The sequence below is a fragment of the Bombyx mori genome, chromosome 23 (genome assembly GCF_030269925.1).
Source record: "Bombyx mori chromosome 23, ASM3026992v2".
Lineage (NCBI taxonomy): Eukaryota > Metazoa > Arthropoda > Insecta > Lepidoptera > Bombycidae > Bombyx > Bombyx mori.
This window is the reverse complement of record NC_085129.1, coordinates 8,915,465-8,932,770: the sequence shown is the minus strand read 5'-3', so window position 1 is coordinate 8,932,770 and position 17,306 is coordinate 8,915,465. Positions and strand designations below refer to the sequence as shown.

The 17,306-nt window shown below is 36.4% G+C and overlaps 2 protein-coding genes across 3 annotated transcripts; one reads left to right on the top strand and one right to left on the bottom strand.

Annotated features, from left to right (window-relative positions):
• Nucleotides 1-79: 79 nt before the first annotated feature.
• Nucleotides 80-2,450, bottom strand: LOC119630329 (uncharacterized). The gene is made up of 3 exons (XM_038019335.1): nucleotides 2,291-2,450; nucleotides 1,186-1,914; nucleotides 80-93 (listed from the first exon to the last, which is right to left on the bottom strand). Exons 1-3 carry the CDS (start codon nucleotides 2,448-2,450, stop codon nucleotides 80-82), a joined length of 903 nt encoding a protein of 300 aa, XP_037875263.1.
• Nucleotides 2,451-2,924: 474 nt separating this feature from the next.
• Nucleotides 2,925-16,543, top strand: LOC105842489 (DNA transposase THAP9). Of its 2 annotated transcripts, XM_062675227.1 has the most exons (8): nucleotides 2,925-5,062; nucleotides 5,391-5,677; nucleotides 5,833-5,886; nucleotides 13,090-13,145; nucleotides 13,241-13,327; nucleotides 13,416-13,509; nucleotides 13,599-15,879; nucleotides 16,415-16,543. In XM_062675227.1, the coding sequence occupies exon 7, from the start codon at nucleotides 13,925-13,927 to the stop codon at nucleotides 14,837-14,839; it is 915 nt and encodes a 304-aa protein (XP_062531211.1). In that variant the 5' UTR covers nucleotides 2,925-5,062; nucleotides 5,391-5,677; nucleotides 5,833-5,886; nucleotides 13,090-13,145; nucleotides 13,241-13,327; nucleotides 13,416-13,509; nucleotides 13,599-13,924; the 3' UTR covers nucleotides 14,840-15,879; nucleotides 16,415-16,543. The 2 variants fall into 2 exon arrangements, with proteins under 2 accessions (XP_062531211.1, XP_037875503.1); XM_038019575.2 differs by lacking the exons at nucleotides 13,090-13,145; nucleotides 13,241-13,327.
• Nucleotides 16,544-17,306: the final 763 nt, after the last annotated feature.

The window sequence follows — 17,306 nt, the reverse complement described above, 5'->3', positions numbered from 1 at the left end:
TTTATTTGTTTCGACGTTGTAGCTAGCCTGTTACACAACTCTATTCCAATTAGGAAGTCCCATTTAACAGATTTTATTATTATGCTATTTTGTCTGTCAATTAATTGTATAATGATTTAAGTAGATTGATTGGGTATTTTTTAAACGATGATTTACGACCATGAACAAAAATGATTATTATATCAAACTAGCTGACCCGGCAGACTTCGTAGTGCCTCAATCGATAAATAAAAGTCCTAAACTTTTGTATAAAATAAACTTAAAATAAAAAAAAGGAATCCGTCCGACGGGGGACACATCAAAGGAAAAACAAAATTGTTATTTTTATTTAATTCCGAGCATTTTCATATTTATCTACCTTTTAAACCTTCTCTGGACTTCCACAGATAATTCAAGACCAAAATTAGCCAAATCGGTCCAGGCGTTCTCGAGTTTTAGCGAGGCTAACGAACAGCAATTCATTTATATATATATAGATGGATTATGCGAAAAGTGAAGAGTTACGTTCTAAGTAGTGTCAAAAGCGACTTCGTAATTGGAATAGAGTATAGTAGATTTTGTTTTAATAACATTTTTCTGTCCTGTATTATGGCGACTGTTGCATAACGGTATTGATAGTTAAACAAAAAAATTAATCTTGTTATGTACCTGATTCAAAATAAGTTTCAAATATATATATCATTAAAAATTGCCTCAAAATTTAATAGTTCATTGTGAAGCTTAGAGTGCATAAATGTAAAGGCTTTTTTTTAGATGATAGATAGGTTTTACCGAATTTATCTGATGAAAGGACTAACGTAAGCAACATCTGTGTCGTTACGAAACTAATCGTTAGCGATATGTTGTCGTCACGCCGACATCAGTGACGTTTTATAATAATTTTATAAAAAATTTTAATACTCGGCAAACTTCTTGAGCATTAGTTGACGTAGTGGGGGTAAGTTCGCGCATCGTACATTTACGTATAAAAATGTTATCAAGTTATTAAAAACAACATAATATGTATTTATTTATATATTTATTAGTACATGAACAAAAAATACAGGTTAATAATTGTAGTAATTTAATCTAGGGGTAAAATAGATATTCCTTCCATTAGGTCAAAACTAGAGCTGGTGCCAGGTCTTGGATCAGCTGAAGCTGAGCTGGTATTTGTAATTGTTTTTTCGCTATCATAATCATGACCATCATCATCATCACTACTTTCTTTATCCGTGTCGCAATCATCGTCAGCAAAAATTACAAACTCATCAGTGAGTAAATCTACCACATGATCACTTTTTACATACTCCGCCTCAATCTCTTTTATCTTTTGACATAATCTACCCCATTCCGGAGCACCCATCGCCGCGACCTTTTCCTTCACTAGCTCTATTACTTTGCCAGTGCTCCAGTTGACATTTTTGCTACTGACATACCCTTTAATAGCTGCCCAAGCCATTTCAATTGGGTTGAGGTCTGGATGGTATGGAGGTAAGCGAAGCACTGAAAGGTTGTGGTTTGATAAAATTTTATCAATGCTGTATGTTTTGTGTTGTTCCTTATGTGCTTTAATCAAGCTAAAAAGCTGGGGTTTCAACATGTTTTCATCGTATGGAATTTCTTTTTCTTGTAACCATTTCTTCATATAGACTTTTTTGGCATTGGCAGTTGGGGCGGGGTCAGACTGTTTATTGTAATATGACGCATTGTCGACTACTACAACGGAATTTGGTGGCAGATTTGGTAGCAATTGACAACGCAGCCATTTTTCGTAGTTCAAATAGTTCATGTTATCGTGGTAGTCACCAGATTTTGCGCCAGCTTTAAACAAAAGAAGGGCATTGGGAACAAATCCATCTTCGGAGCCAGCATGCACTATTACTACACGCTGTCCTTTCGAAATTGGTTTTTTTAAACCCCCAGTTGATCCATCTGACCACGACATACCACTTGCATGTGATGAGTCGACATAGGACTCATCGGTGTACACTATCGGTCTTCCTTCTTGCCTATATTTAATTATTTTTTGGAGATATTCGATCCTTAGTAGTCGAATATTAATTTTTTCAATTAATAGCTTCCGATTATTTTCTGTTCTTTTCCATCTGAAGCTTAGCTCTTTCATAATTCGTCGTAAACTTCGTTCCGAGCCATTAAAATTTATATCTTCTTTTAATTTTTTAACGAAGTCTTTCGACGGTAGGAAGTTCGCTGTTTGTTATGTGATAATTAAGAATACATCTTTTTATTGCAGATTGATCGAAACTATCAATTCCGGTAACTTTCTTCTTCCCTGATCTTTTTTTACCTGGAGTACGAAACACGGCGAGCAAGTTAGAGCCCTTCGCTTCATTAATAATACGCCTAACAGTACTGACTGATGTTTTTGTTGCCTCTGAAGTCTCTTTTACCGTTTCCATATCATTATTTCCCTGCTTTTTAAGAAAGCAATATACGTCGTACACCATTTTTCTAGCTTGTCTTTTTAATACTACACCAGTTTGACGTGGCATAGTATATTTTTTATAAAAAATCAAGAAACACTCAACAAATAGCAATAACAACAAAATTAACAAACAATAATAATTATAACAAATAACTTCAACGATTAATATTAATGGACTTTTCACTGTACGCAAGCGTACTTTTGGGAGCAAGCGGAACGAGGGCGCGGTGCGGGACGCAAGGTTCGACTGATCTACCAATAACGCGCTCGATACGATTTCCCCTGCCGTCGTGCCTCACCCTCACCACCAAAGTGATCTAAAATTCGGTTCTGCGCAGTCAAGGTCATTTGCTCACGAAGTTTGCCGGTTACTTAAATATCTATATTTTACTGTTACCAAATTTCCAAGCAATAAAACCTTTACATGAATCCAGCTCTAACAATATAAGTCCGTTTGTACGATTTTCAAGCTTAAATTACAATACCTACGGTTAGTTATAATAACCGGCAAACTTCTTGAGCATTTGTTGACGTAGTGGGGGTAAGTTTGCGCATGGTACACTCACGTGCAAAAACATTACTTACTCTGCGTCATAATGCTATTAAATTATTAAAATCAACATATGTATTTATTCATATATTTATTAGAACATCAACAAAACATATAGGTTAATAATTGTAATAATTTAATCTTGGGGTAAAATAGATATTCCTTCTATTAAGTCAAAACTAGAGCTGTTGCCAGGTCTTGGTTCAGTTGAAGCGAAGCTGGTATTTGTAATTTTTTTTTCGTTATCATAATCTTGACCATCATCATCATCACTGTTTTCATCACCAGAGTCGCTATCATCGTGATGAGTCGACATAGGGCTCATCGGCGTAGTTTACAACTCGGTCGATTCGGTCTTCTTTTTTGTCTATAATTAATTATTTTTTGAAGATATTCGATTCGTAGTAATCGAATGTTACTTTTTTCATTTACCAGCTTCCGATTATTTTCTGTTCTTTTTTTCCATCTGAAGCCTAGCTCTTTCATAATTCGTCGTAAGCTTCATTCCGAGCCATTAAAATTTATATCTTCTTTAAATTTTTCGAAGCCTTTCTACGGTACGGAGTTTCGCTGCTTGTTATGTAGTTATTATGATTACATCTTTTTATTACAGATTGAACGAAACTATCCATTCCGGTAACTTTCTTCTTCCCTGATCTTTTCTTACCCGGAGTCCGCAACACGGCGAGCAAGCCAGAGCCTTTAGCTTCGTTAATAATGCACCTAACAGTACTCACTGATGTTTTTGTTGCTTCCGAAGTCTGTTTTAATTTTTCCATATCATTCTTCCCCTGTTTTATAATGAAGCAATATACGTCGTACACAAATTTTCTACCCTTTCTTTTAAGTACTACACCAGTTTGTCACGGCATAGTGTATGTTTTATAAAAAATCAACAAACACTCAATAAATAGCAATGGCAACAAAGTCCACAAGCAATTATAACAAATAACTTAACGATTAATAACGATAGACTTTCCACTGTACGCAAGCGTACTTTTGGGAGCAAGCGGAATGAGGGCGCGGTGCGGGACGCAAGGTTCGACTGATCTACCAATAACGCGCTCGATACGATTTCCCCTGCCGTCGCGCCTCACCCTCACCACCAAAGTGATCTAAAATTCGGTTCTGCGCAGTCAAGGTCATTTGCTCAAGAAGTTTGCCGATTACTATACATTTATTTAGAAACAGTTTTCAACGCAGACTGTTGCATTAACTAGTTGGATAGCTTCGCCCACCTTTAGAGGTAAAAAGTAATAATAAAAAATACATTTTGCTATTATATTATTTCAGACTTTTCAAATACTTGACAATTTACGTAGTCTCTGAGCCAGGGTCCAGGGGCGAAGCCCTGGCCGGGGGTAGGGAGGACGGAGCCCCCCGTTCCCATAAAAAAACAATGAACTGTTTTTTAATTTTTAAATAAACTACAACTAATTGAATAAGAACTGTCTGATGAACTCATCTTTGTTTAATACTTCAATATTCAATTTTATTGCCTTTTGTTTATTTCACTTTTACACTAAACACAGTATTGCAAATTACCCGAGCACAACAATGGCGGAGAATTTTAGGTGCGTGAGAGCAGACGTAGATACTAACGCGCATGCGCACTTGTTACTACCCAGGGAGGAAAAATTACACTTTCTTCCCTGTACAGTCTGGTGAAACTTAGTTAAAAAAAAAGGTAGTATGAAACGCATGGAACCTTTAATGGCGACAGAACCCATCAAAGTAGGGAAGTCTAGTCATTCATATGGTTGCTATGACATCAAAAAACTCTCTTGTTTTAACCGTATAATACGACCATCTTTGGCGGCCATGTTTGTTTACAAGATTGCAATCCGTCAATGTCAGTTTACTTCATGGTTTGTTTTATTTAATTCTGTCTTTTTTAAAATTAAAATTAAAGCTGTTTAGTAGTAATTTGCGTAGTTTTCATGTTAATGATCTGTAAACCTGTGCAGTGATTTATCTTTGATAAATATGCCAATTGTAACGTGCGAGATATGTGGACTGAGAACAAGTCGGGTGGATAACAAAAAACGAACATTTATGGCTCAATTTCCACTGGATGAAGATCGGTTAGTACATTTTAGGAATATAACTATACTCTAAATCAATGTGGCCTATAATTTATTGAATTTCAGAACATATTTCCAAAAAAATAATGTTTTACGTAAACACTAGTGCATTGCAATTTTTTATCGACTATCGATTAATCCTTTTCTTGTATCAGTGCTATTTAGAAAAAAGTTTATTTAAACTCCATCCCTTTAAGCAAATTTCCACTTTAAACCTTCTCCATTTCTAACTTGATTAAAATCAGTTCATCGACAGCTGTGACAAATAGGAAAAAAAATACTTTTTGCATTAATGGTAATAATGTGCTTTAATAATTTACCTTTGTAGGTGCAAACAATGGGTAAAAATAACAGGTAAAGAAGACTTGGCCTATGTGCCTATAGAAAAATTGCACCAATTGAAACATATTTGTGGAAAGCATTTTCGACCTAAGGATTTTAAAAAGAAAAGGACACAACTTAGAAGAAATGCTGTTCCATGTATCGAAATTACGGCTGAGCCCCTGAGCGATGAAATATTGAGTGATTTCCCACTCCATTTACCTAAAAAAGCTGTAGAAGACCAACACCTACAGTTTGATGCCACCAATCCTTCAATACCGCAATGTTCAAAAGGTTTGTTGCAGTTTCTCTTATATTGTATTATTTGTGCTTAATGCTAGACAAGAGGTGCATATCATAATGTTAATAATGCGACAATATTATTTAAAAAAATTACATAAAGAAACTCATTGAAGAAATAAATTAATAATAAAATTTGCTTTTTCCAGACTTTTTTGCATGCATAGTACAAGAACACAATTATTGTAAGCATAATGATACAGGTAAGAATTTTTTTGTCAGCATACTGGAGTAAATTATTAATTTTAGTTCACTTTTTAATAACGTAAGATCTCAAGTTATTGAATTGTACACATACATACAAATGGCTGTGTACATTTTATATGTGTGATCGATCCTGCAATCAAAGTCGATATAAAGAGTTTGGGGTAGCAAGGGGGCGTGTAAATAGCCCTCCTGCGGCGGGAGCATATAAAGCGGGGTTGTAGAAAGGCGTGTAAATAGCCGTCCTAAGCGGTATGTGACAAATGTTTGTCACTTATAATTAGCGGAGCGGTAAAACTATATAGCGGTAAACAAAGCTAGTAATCAAACTAAAGATATAAATTAAATACACATAAGCGAGCGGGCGGGCGAATGATTACACGGAAGCAGCAATAAAATGGCAATAAATTAAAGGAACTTGCACTCACCTGTAGACCTTGCCAGTGACTGTCGTGCGGGCGTCGGCGATGGAAGCACGCGGGCGGCGGGAGGGGGTGACGAAGCTCACGTAGCTTTTCGTAAGCCCAAGCACCACACAATATACAAGTGCCGCCATCTAGGCAGCTAGCGGTAAAGCGTGATCGATCGGGTAGAACCACGCTTTGGATAGTCGCGGTAATTAGTAACTAACAAACTCCAAAGGTGGCGCCATCCCAATAATTCATTAGCATCCCATTACTAATCCGCGCGTGACCATCCTGCCCGCCTTGAAAGTTCGCAGGACTTTCAACAAATATATAAAGATACTAAGATAGGAAGCATAAAGCTTAAATAGCGGGAAGTTATTTGAAAGAAACAAATTTTAATTAATAATAAGCCATCATGAATGTTTACGAGTAGAGTTGAAGCGGTTGATGACATGCGGTACTCTAATTTATTCTAGCGGTAGCGGATATAATTTTACAACTGGACGTTTAAGAAATCCAGATTTCGTTTTTACCAAAGCAACGCGTATAATGTTATCGGCACCTAGATACACCTCTTGTATAACTCCAAGTGGCCAGCGGAGCGGTGGAATGTCATCTTGATGAATAAGAACTACTGTCCCAACCTTCACGGGGTTATCTGATGTACACCACTTCTGTCTGACTTGCAACGTATGCAGGTACTCTAATCTCCATTTCCTCCAATAGGAATTAACCAAACCATCTAACAACGCTTTGCGATTAGTTAGACTCATCTGATTTGCGGACAATTCAGACGCGGGTAAATACTGCAAAGGAGTGGACATCAAAAAATGTGCGGGTGTGAGAATTTCGGGGTTGGGATCTGCGGATAAAAGACATAAAGGTCTGGAATTCATAAGACATTCTATTTGATTCAACACAGTTAACATCTCTTCGTAAGTGAGAATTTGTGCGCCTATTACTCTATTTAAATGAGTTTTAACGGATTTAATGTTTGATTCCCATAAACCTCCAAAATGTGGAGCCCGAGGCGGGATCATCTTCCAAATGATTCGGTATTTAGTTAATTCATCATTCCATGCGGATATAAAATTATTTGAAACTAGAAGTTTATACATTTCATCTAACTGAGCCTTTGCGCCAACAAAATTAGTGCCATTATCTGAATACATGAAAGAAACTGGACCTCGACGAGATATAAAACGTTTGAAAGCGGCAAGAAATGAGTCCGTTGACAAATCCGAGGCTAACTCAATATGTATAGTCTTTGTCGTTAAGCATACGAACAGGCAAATGTAAGCCTTTTGTGAATGATGACCACGTTTGCGTACAAGCGTTATCTTAAATGGGCCCGCGTAATCTACTCCCGTGTGACAGAAAGCTTTGGCCTCCATTACACGGCTTGACGGAAGGTCAGCCATCATGGGAGTTGGGTGTGAAGGTGATACACGAAAACATGATTTACACATATGCACTCTTTTTCTTATAACGTTTCTAGCGGACAATATCCAAAAGCGTTGACGAATAATGGACATCAAAAGGTCCGGACCAGTGTGCAAGTTTGTATTATGAAAATAATCAACAATAATATTTATTATGTGATCGTGTTTTGGCAATAAAGCGGGGTGTTGCGTTTCAAACGGTAAATCAGAGCTCGAAAGTCTACCCTGAATACGTAAAATTCCATCTTCGTCAATAAATGGACTAAGTTTACGAATATTTTTCGAAGGTAAATCTAATTTTCTAATGCTGGCAATATCATGACCAAAATATTTAGCTTGAAGAGCTCGAATAATAGCTTTCTCAGCAGTATTTAAATCGGATGCGGTTACAAACTTGTTTCGCGGTAGTTTTCTTATAAATCGAAGTACATAAACAACACAGCGAAGAAGTTTTGACCATGACGAAATTCTCAACCCAAGTTGATATATTGGGGAATCTTCGACAACAGTTAAAGCGGTAAGTGTTACAGATTTTTTCATTTCAGGTATGTCACTTCCAGATTTACAAGGTACAAAAGGTTCAATAGGCCATTGTGAAATAGGATAGCAGGCCCAAGAAGGACCCTGCCACCAAAGCGAGTTATTAATAATTTGTGACGGTAAAAGACCTCGTGACACACAATCGCTAGGATTTTCCTTACCATTAATATGAAAAAAGCGGTCAGGTGATAAATTCTCCTGAATTTGAGCGATGCGGTTTCCTACAAATATTGACCATCTATGCGGGGAAGATTTAATCCAAGAAAGAGCAATTGTAGAATCTGAGAAAGCGTATATAGCGGTGATAGGATGTAAAGAATTATAAGCGTTATAAATAAGTTTAACTAATTTTGACAAAACAAGAGCGGCACAAAGCTCAAGGCGAGCTAATGTAGTTATCTTAACCGGAGAAACCTTTGATTTTGAGCACAATAATCTTAAAGTAATATCTCCTGTGGGATCTGTAATGTGTAAATAAACAACGCAACCGTAAGCGTTCAAGCTTGCATCACAAAATGCAACAATATTTACTTCACAGTCTTTAAAAACTCCAATATGGCGCGGTATTGCGATAGTTGAAAGCAATGGAAGCTCTTTCACAAGTGAAGAGTAGCGGTAAATAATTGTATCTGGAGGTGTATCATCCCAGTCTATTTTAGAATTCCAGAGTTCCTTAATAAGCAATTTAGCGAACAGTATAACTGGAGCAACCAAACCAAGCACGTCGAACAAGCGTGCGACTAAAGATAATATTGTTCTTTTAGTGCACTTTTCATTAGTGTTTGAGCTCGTCATAAAAAATGAGTCATTAGCGGGAAGCCATGCAAGGCCTAAAACTTTCATGGTATTATTAGCATCATCAGAGAAGCTTACAGAAGAGCGGTGCGTTTCTGGAAGGCTATTAAGAAAGGCAGTGGAGTTACTTGCCCATTTTGTTAAATTAAAACCTCCTGATTTAAAGAGTGAAATTAGTTGTTTCGATAGTTTGATAGCTGAAATATCTTCGTGTAGGGATGTGACGAGATCATCCATATATAATTGAGACTCAGCTACACTAGCGGCTTCCGGATAACGATAACATTCTTCTGATGCTAATTGACGTATAGTACGCATTGCTAAATAAGGTGATGACTTTAAACCAAAGGGCAGACAGTTAAAAGCGAAAATGCGAAGTTTATCATTTTTAAAGCGGTACAATATTTTTAAATATTTATGGTGGTTTGTGGTCACCCTAATGCGTAAGTACATTTGTTCCACATCAGCGCACAATGCCACAGGGAACAAACGAAAGCGGAGTAAAAGCAAAAATAAGTCTGCCTGTAAATTTGGACCAGTAAGCAAGACGTCATTAAGTGACAGTCCACTAGATGTTTTAGCACTAGCATCAAGAACTACACGTAGTTTAGTGGTAGTCTTGCTTGGGCGGATAACTGCATGGTGCGGTATATAATAACCGTTATCGGTTTCCTTAGCGGTGTCGTTAATTTCAGTTAAATAACCTTTACTAATGTAATCCTGTATAACGATATCGTAATCATCGCGGAGTGAGGGTAATTGAACAAACTTACGTTCGAGCGAAAGAAAACGGCGGTGAGCAACAGCATAAGACTTGCCAAGGTCAGCGGGATTTCTACTAAATGGTAACTCAACCGTATATCGGCCATCATTATCGCGGGTAATTGTAGAAATATATTTGTTTTCACACTCGGCTTCCTCAGGGCTAAGATGACGCTCATGAGGAATCTCCTCTAATTCCCAAAATTTATGTAAAAATGACTCAAGGTCTTTATGCGTTATAGATGAGAAAGTTTTATTTAAAGTGAATGCAGAATGAATTTTAGTATTTTCGAAAGCGGGTGGATTATCAATATAAACTGTACTAGATAGTCACAAAGAGGTATTATTATCATTTATAACAGAAAAATTATCATGTTGCGGTTTCATAATGCCGGTGTAACTCACTTCAGGTACGTCACCCATAAGAACATAACCGAAGGTTGTTTCTACGGCAGGTGGCGCTAGTGAGCCGGTATCTATACGATTACCTAAGTATATATATGGAAATAACTGAGCACCTAACACCATATCAATCACACCTGGAACGTTCCAATTTGAATCGGCAAGCGGTAAATTACGTATATGATTCATATTTGAGGAATTTATAAAATAAGCGGGTAATTTATCTGTAATACAGTCTACTACTAAAGCGTGAATATAATATTTATTAGGAGAAAATCTAGATTCAATATTTAAATAAACATATCCGTGAATCGGGCGAGCGGTTAATCCAATACCTCTAATATAAGAATTATTTAAAGGTATAATCGGTAATTTAAGTAATTTACAACAATTGACAGTTATTAAATTATTTTGGGAACCATTATCTATTAAACATCTAACTATTTTACGTTCCCCTTTATTCGAGTGAGCGTATATTTGAGCGGTTGATAATAAAATATTACTACTCGATTTTATTTCCGAACTGTGAGTCAACGTGGTAGCGGTCGTATTATTTTGTTGTTGTATCGTTCTGTTAGAGTGTAAACAAGTATTCGAAGCGGCATCATGATGATCGTAACTCTGAACAACAGGTTGAGATTGAACCTGGGACCGACCGTAATCGGGCCGCGCGGCATCACTCGGAATTCCCTGTACCTGCGACCGACTGACCTGCCTGTCCATATCAGCGTAGTCATTCGATGGACTGGGTACGCTTTTACTTTTTCGATTCGCCCGTTTATTACCAAAACACAACAAAGTATGATGATATTTCTTACAATTATTGCATGTTAACTTTGATTGACATGCTTTTAATGTATGCGATAAGCTTAAACAATTGATGCAACCCTTGTGCGATTTAATAAAATCATAACGTTCTTGCGGTGAAATAATATTTTTAAATTCATTACAACGATATAACTGCGTGTGGTGCGAGCTCGAGCAAAGATCGCACGTAGATAACGAAACCGGTTTGTTAACCCTTTCAGTGCGGACTGGGTCATTATAACTACTGGAAATAAACGATTTGTGATTTTTAGATTTCTCTATGTTACACTTCGGTGCAGAGCGTTCTAATATTTTTATCTGATCCTGTATGAATTTAATAAACATTTCAGTTGTGGGTATTTCAATACCACGAACCGATGCTTCAAACGAATGTAAAGTTTGAGGATCCAACCTTCTCAGTGAGCATTGTAATAAAATAAAATCAGTCAAATCAAGTAAATTTAATTGTTTCAAAGCGGCAATCGAAGATGAAATTTTTTCAATATACATATTTAAACTATTTGCGGTAGGTGAACAATTTTTTAAATCTAATATATTATTCAGATAATGACATCCTAAAGCTCGTTTATCCTGATATTTACTAATTAGATTCGACCAAATAATATTATAAGTTTCACCTGTGGGTATTATACCAGCGGTTAACTTTAATGCACTATGTGTTAATTTGCCCATTAAATACTGCACACGTTGCGCATCAGACAGTTGCGGGTTATCGTGGATGTTAGCTTTAAAAGCCTGGTAAAATGTTTCCCATCCTTCAAGAGAGCGTCCGTCAAAGGAAGGAAGTGAAATTGTTGGCAATGTTACATTTGTGGCGGCGGTAGTTCTCATTACATTTGACGAATTACCAATTGTAATTTTGTTACGAGCGCGTCTTACGTAATTATATAACGTGTCAAAAGACGATAAAGCTGCATATTCAGGCTCAACTTCGGGGTTTTGCTTTAAATTTAAATCATTGATATCATCCAAATTGCTTTCAAATCTAACACGCATGTCATCAATCGATTCTGATTCGGCAAGAAAAGTTTCAATTAATTCCGAATCAAACTCCGAAATATTTTTTGATTTATTATATAAATCATTAATTTGTGCAAATACTAAATTATTCTTCGCGATAAGTTTCTTTAGTTGTCTATTTTCCATAATGAAGTTATGAAATAACTGACTAAAAAATAACACTAAATGAACTAAGTTAATAAATATAATTCAATATGCGGTTACGAGTTATTATTACTAATAGCGATGAATGTAATTAACTTTTACATACAATACAATACTGTAACAAAATGGCGAATGGGGGTAATCATAAATTAATTCTAATTTTAATTAAAATTTAAGCTGGATCTAATCCGGCTCGAAGGACCAAACTATGGGGTAGCAAGGGGGCGTGTAAATAGCCCTCCTGCGGCGGGAGCATATAAAGCGGGGTTGTAGAAAGGCGTGTAAATAGCCGTCCTAAGCGGTATGTGACAAATGTTTGTCACTTATAATTAGCGGAGCGGTAAAACTATATAGCGGTAAACAAAGCTAGTAATCAAACTAAAGATATAAATTAAATACACATAAGCGAGCGGGCGGGCGAATGATTACACGGAAGCAGCAATAAAATGGCAATAAATTAAAGGAACTTGCACTCACCTGTAGACCTTGCCAGTGACTGTCGTGCGGGCGTCGGCGATGGAAGCACGCGGGCGGCGGGAGGGGGTGACGAAGCTCACGTAGCTTTTCGTAAGCCCAAGCACCACACAATATACAAGTGCCGCCATCTAGGCAGCTAGCGGTAAAGCGTGATCGATCGGGTAGAACCACGCTTTGGATAGTCGCGGTAATTAGTAACTAACAAACTCCAAAGGTGGCGCCATCCCAATAATTCATTAGCATCCCATTACTAATCCGCGCGTGACCAGAGTTCTTGGAACACCCATGCAATCTGATAAAAACAGCTATTTGACAATTTGATTTACTATTTTTTTCTTACATACCTATTTTAATAGTTTTCTCACGGATATTGCAAACATTTTAGAACGAACCCTGCCGTCTCCATCAGTCATTATGGGAAGAAAAGGTCCTGCAGCCTAAGTAAATCTTTCCACTTAATTTAATTTTTATTCAAATACTTTAATATTTCAGACAAACTTATATAATCCCATCCCCCATTTCCATGTGTATTACAGAACCTTCAACATCGATTCAAAACTACCTATTACCTGTCCAGGAAACTGCATCAGATTATTTAAAAAGGAAAAGATCGTGCAGCCCCAGTGCGTGTTGCCCTTGATTTAATTTTTTTATTGGAATAGTTTCATATTTAGACATACTTATAATAATTCTTTTACATGTGTGTTACAGAACCTTCAACATCGACTCAAAAACATGTATCAACTACCCAGGCATCGGCGACTGCGCCAGATAATTTAAAAAGAAAAAGATCCTACAGCCCCGAGTGCGTGTTTACACTTGACTAAATTTTTTATATAAATATTTTTTTAATATTTATATAATTAACATAAATCCTATCCGTCTGTGTTACAGGACCCTCAACATCAATTCAGAAAAATGTTGACACACCAAGAAAGAAAAAATTACGAAAGAAGATAAAGGAACAAAAAATTAAAATAAAAAATCTTCAAAAGCATGTTAATCAAATTGGGAAACTCAATTCACCAATACTGAAAAGTTTTATTTCTGCTTCTATTAGGAACAACAACCGAAAACCGCAAGGGAAACGTTGGACCAAATTGAATAAAAGCATTGCCATCGCTATCTATAAAAAGTCTCCAAAAGCGTACAGGTATCTGAAACAGTTATTGCCAATACCAAGTGTTAGAACATTACAGACAATTTTACAAAATATCCAAATGGATCCAGGAATATATCCAGCTGTGATTTCTTATTTAAAAAAAGAAGGCGAAAAAATGTCTGAAAAAAATAAGTTGTGTGTTGCTATGTTCGACGAAATAGCGTTGAAGAAGAGATTAATCTACAGTGCTAGTTCTGATATAGTTGAGGGCTATGTTGATTTTGGAATGGAAGAAGGCAGAACTGGAGAAATGGCAGATCACGCGCTAGTTTTTATGCTGCAAGGCTTACACAAAAAATTTAAACAGCCGATTGCGCATTACTTTGTCAAGGGCACAATTTCAACACAAAAATTGGTTGTAAAAAATGTTATAAAAACTGTAAGAGATGTTGGATATACTGTAGTAGCGACGGTATGTGACCAGGGTCCCACGAATGTTGGAGCGCTAAACTTATTAAAGCGCTTTTGTGGCAACCCTGCAGATTCAAATTATTTTATAGTAAATAAAGAAAAAGTTTTTATTATTTTCGATGTGCCACATCTCTTCAAGTCCATTAGAAATGATTTCCTCAATGGCGGTACATTGGTTATGGCAAATAAAAAGGCAAAGTGGTCTCATATAATTCAATTAGAAGAAAAAAACAGAAGCACGCTTCATTTCACCAAAATCACAAAATTACACGTAGATCCGAAATTTCGTGCCAGAATGAAAGTTAAATTAGCTGCCCAAATACTGAGCAACACAGTTGCTGCAATTCTAAAATTACTTTCCAAAATATCAAACAGCCGAGAAATGCTACAAAGTGCAGAAATAATTGAAGATTTAGATCGCCTTTTCGACTGTACAAACGGGCCATCTTCTCGGCACGATATGAAAAAAAAAATTAGGGAAAATGTGCGCGAGAACAGCTTTCACCATAGACTTTGGATCGAGTATAAAGAAAAACTTAGAAGCCTTCATTTTTTAATCTGACAGTCATTTGAGACAACGTGAGATGTGTCAATGGATATATCACAACCATAACCTCCCTTCAGAGTATATGGGTGTTTGTAGAGAGCAAACATTTCAAATATTTAAATCTGAGACAACTCAATCAGGATTCCCTGGAAAATTTGTTCGGAGCTATTAGGCAACACAGCCCAACAAATAGAAACCCCACCTGTCATCATTTCCAAGCAGCCTTAAAGTCGTCAGTTCTAACTCGCCTGAGTGTACCCCGAAGCAGAGGAACAAACTGTGAAAGCGATGATGGTGAAATATTGTTCGATTTTCACGACATAGTATTTGATAAAAAAAACACAGAGGAAAAGAAATCTTGTGGCGAAAATCTGCTACTTCCAGGTACCCATCGAAAGGAACCTTCGGTGTCTTCAAATGAAGGTGTGCTTGCTTCATGTACCCCTAGAAATGATAATTTCTCAACCTCAGATGAAAATTTGCCACTGTTGCATTTAGACGATACAGATGACTATGATGAGACAGAATCTGACAAGCAATTGGAAGAACTGTATAAAATGTTTGACAAGCAGCCAACTGTGTATGTCAGTGGCTATCTAGCTAAAGTTATTTTGAAAAAGCAAAAATGTCAAGAGTGCTGTCAAACATTAAAAGTTTCGAATCCTGAACAAAATTCAATTTATGATTACATAGCCTTACGAGAATGGTGGAGCGACAAATCTTCCCTCACAGACCCGACACTTCAGCTTTGTAAAACCGTTGATTTAGCTACAAAGGTATTTGAGAGCGAAGTACGACTACAATTATTTCGCCAAAATATCAGTGACTATTGTTTTACAATAATGATAACTTTCTGTGATACGTCATGGATGTGTAAAGATCACAGAAGTATGATGTCTGAGATCTTGTTGCGTCGCCTAAGTCATTTATTAATAAGAAACGATTGCCGCAATATAAATCTTTCCTTCGCGATAACCGAGGAAACTTCTGCAGATTTATCGAAGAAAGCGCAACAACAAGCTATTGCGAAATAAATAATGTCGTCAGTAGAACATGTAAGTGTTTTTATACAAATATATTTATTTATTTTGTTACGAGCTGAAGTATGGGTTTGGATTAAATACACTATACAACTTTTAATTTACATTGGGGAATACTGTTCTCTCCGGGTCCTTTCTCGAGCTGCACTTCCTCGCCTGATCCTCTTTTCACCGACTTCTCTTTCGTGCTTAGTTCACACGTAGGGTCTTTCCAGTATCAATCACGCGGCGGGTGCCCTACCCTCTTCTGCTTTCTTCTTGTGCCTTATGTACTCAAGTTCGCTCTTCTTTCTTGTTCCAATCATTCAATCTTTTTTTTATACTCTAAGAATTTCTAACTACGTTTGTGTGTTTACTGTGTGTGTGTTAATTAAAAGGTAGAACAACTTGCAATTCATGTGCGTGTTCGCGACCGACCTCGACCACTGCTTGTGCAATTATGTCGAAACGTCGGGATATAGTAGCTAACCGTTAATCTGGCTACAAAAAAGATATCGTGTTTTGGCCCGTTAAAATATTAGGGACATAATCCATTACACATTTGTTGCAGAACCTCCAGAACCAACACACCCGGCGTCCAAATTCTTCAGCGGCGACGGAAAATGTGCCAGTAGTTAATTTAGCATTAAATATTATTTCTTAGTTACTAGATAGTAATAAAAATATACAATAAAAAAAACTTTTTTTATTTCATTTTTATTTGAGAAAATTAAAAGTATTAACTAATGTTATCGATCTCATTTTATCGATAATACTAGTCATCCTTATTTTTTGTTCACGTTGGCGACATTGGTTTGTTGAAGTTTTAGTTAGGTTCGTCAGGTTGGCACTGAACCACTCCATGTGTTTCACACATTGATATTGTTTTTTTTTTACTACGGAGTCCCGTCTCTTATAACGTACCTAGTGATTACTTGCCCAGTGCTGTAGAGCGGGAGGAAAACCGATCTTTCGGCGTAGGTAGGTGAAAAAAAATTGTTTTGTTGCTTCGAATCGTGAAAATTCTATAGTAGAACATATCGGTACATTTTAAGAGTTTAAGCTAAGGGTTTATCGATGTTTTAAATATTCCTAAACTTTCAGTTTGGTTTCTAAAATAAATGAATTAATAATAATGAATTTTTTTATTCTTTATTTTGTCACATGCAGTGTATTGTTTAGATCAATCAAGTGCTATTCCTACTTAATTATACTTATGCTTTAATTATAATTAATGTTACAAAGCCAAAAGGTGAAGGTACATATTATGTATATTCCTACATCCTTCTGTCAAAATTATTGAAACATGCAGCAGTAAAAAATATATATATGTAGATCTATTTTTCACAATTACGTACGTACTGAAGTTGAATGCAATCTTACAAAAATATTTTACATTTTTTTTACTTACATTTTATATATGCATATTAGATCAATTAGATAACATTTTTTTTAACAAAAAT

What these genes read in the sequence shown, in the direction of transcription:
- LOC119630329 (XM_038019335.1), bottom strand. Translation starts at nt 2,450, where the DNA reads ATGGTGTACGACGTATATTGCTTTCTTAAAAAGCAGGGAAATAATGAT. An exon ending in CGCCGTGTTTCGTACTCCAG is followed by an intron (nt 1,915 to 2,290) that starts GTAAAAAAAGAT and finishes TGTCGTGGTCAG; the next exon opens with ATGGATCAACTGGGGGTTTA.
- LOC105842489 (XM_062675227.1), top strand. Translation starts at nt 13,925, where the DNA reads ATGGATCCAGGAATATATCCAGCTGTGATTTCTTATTTAAAAAAAGAA.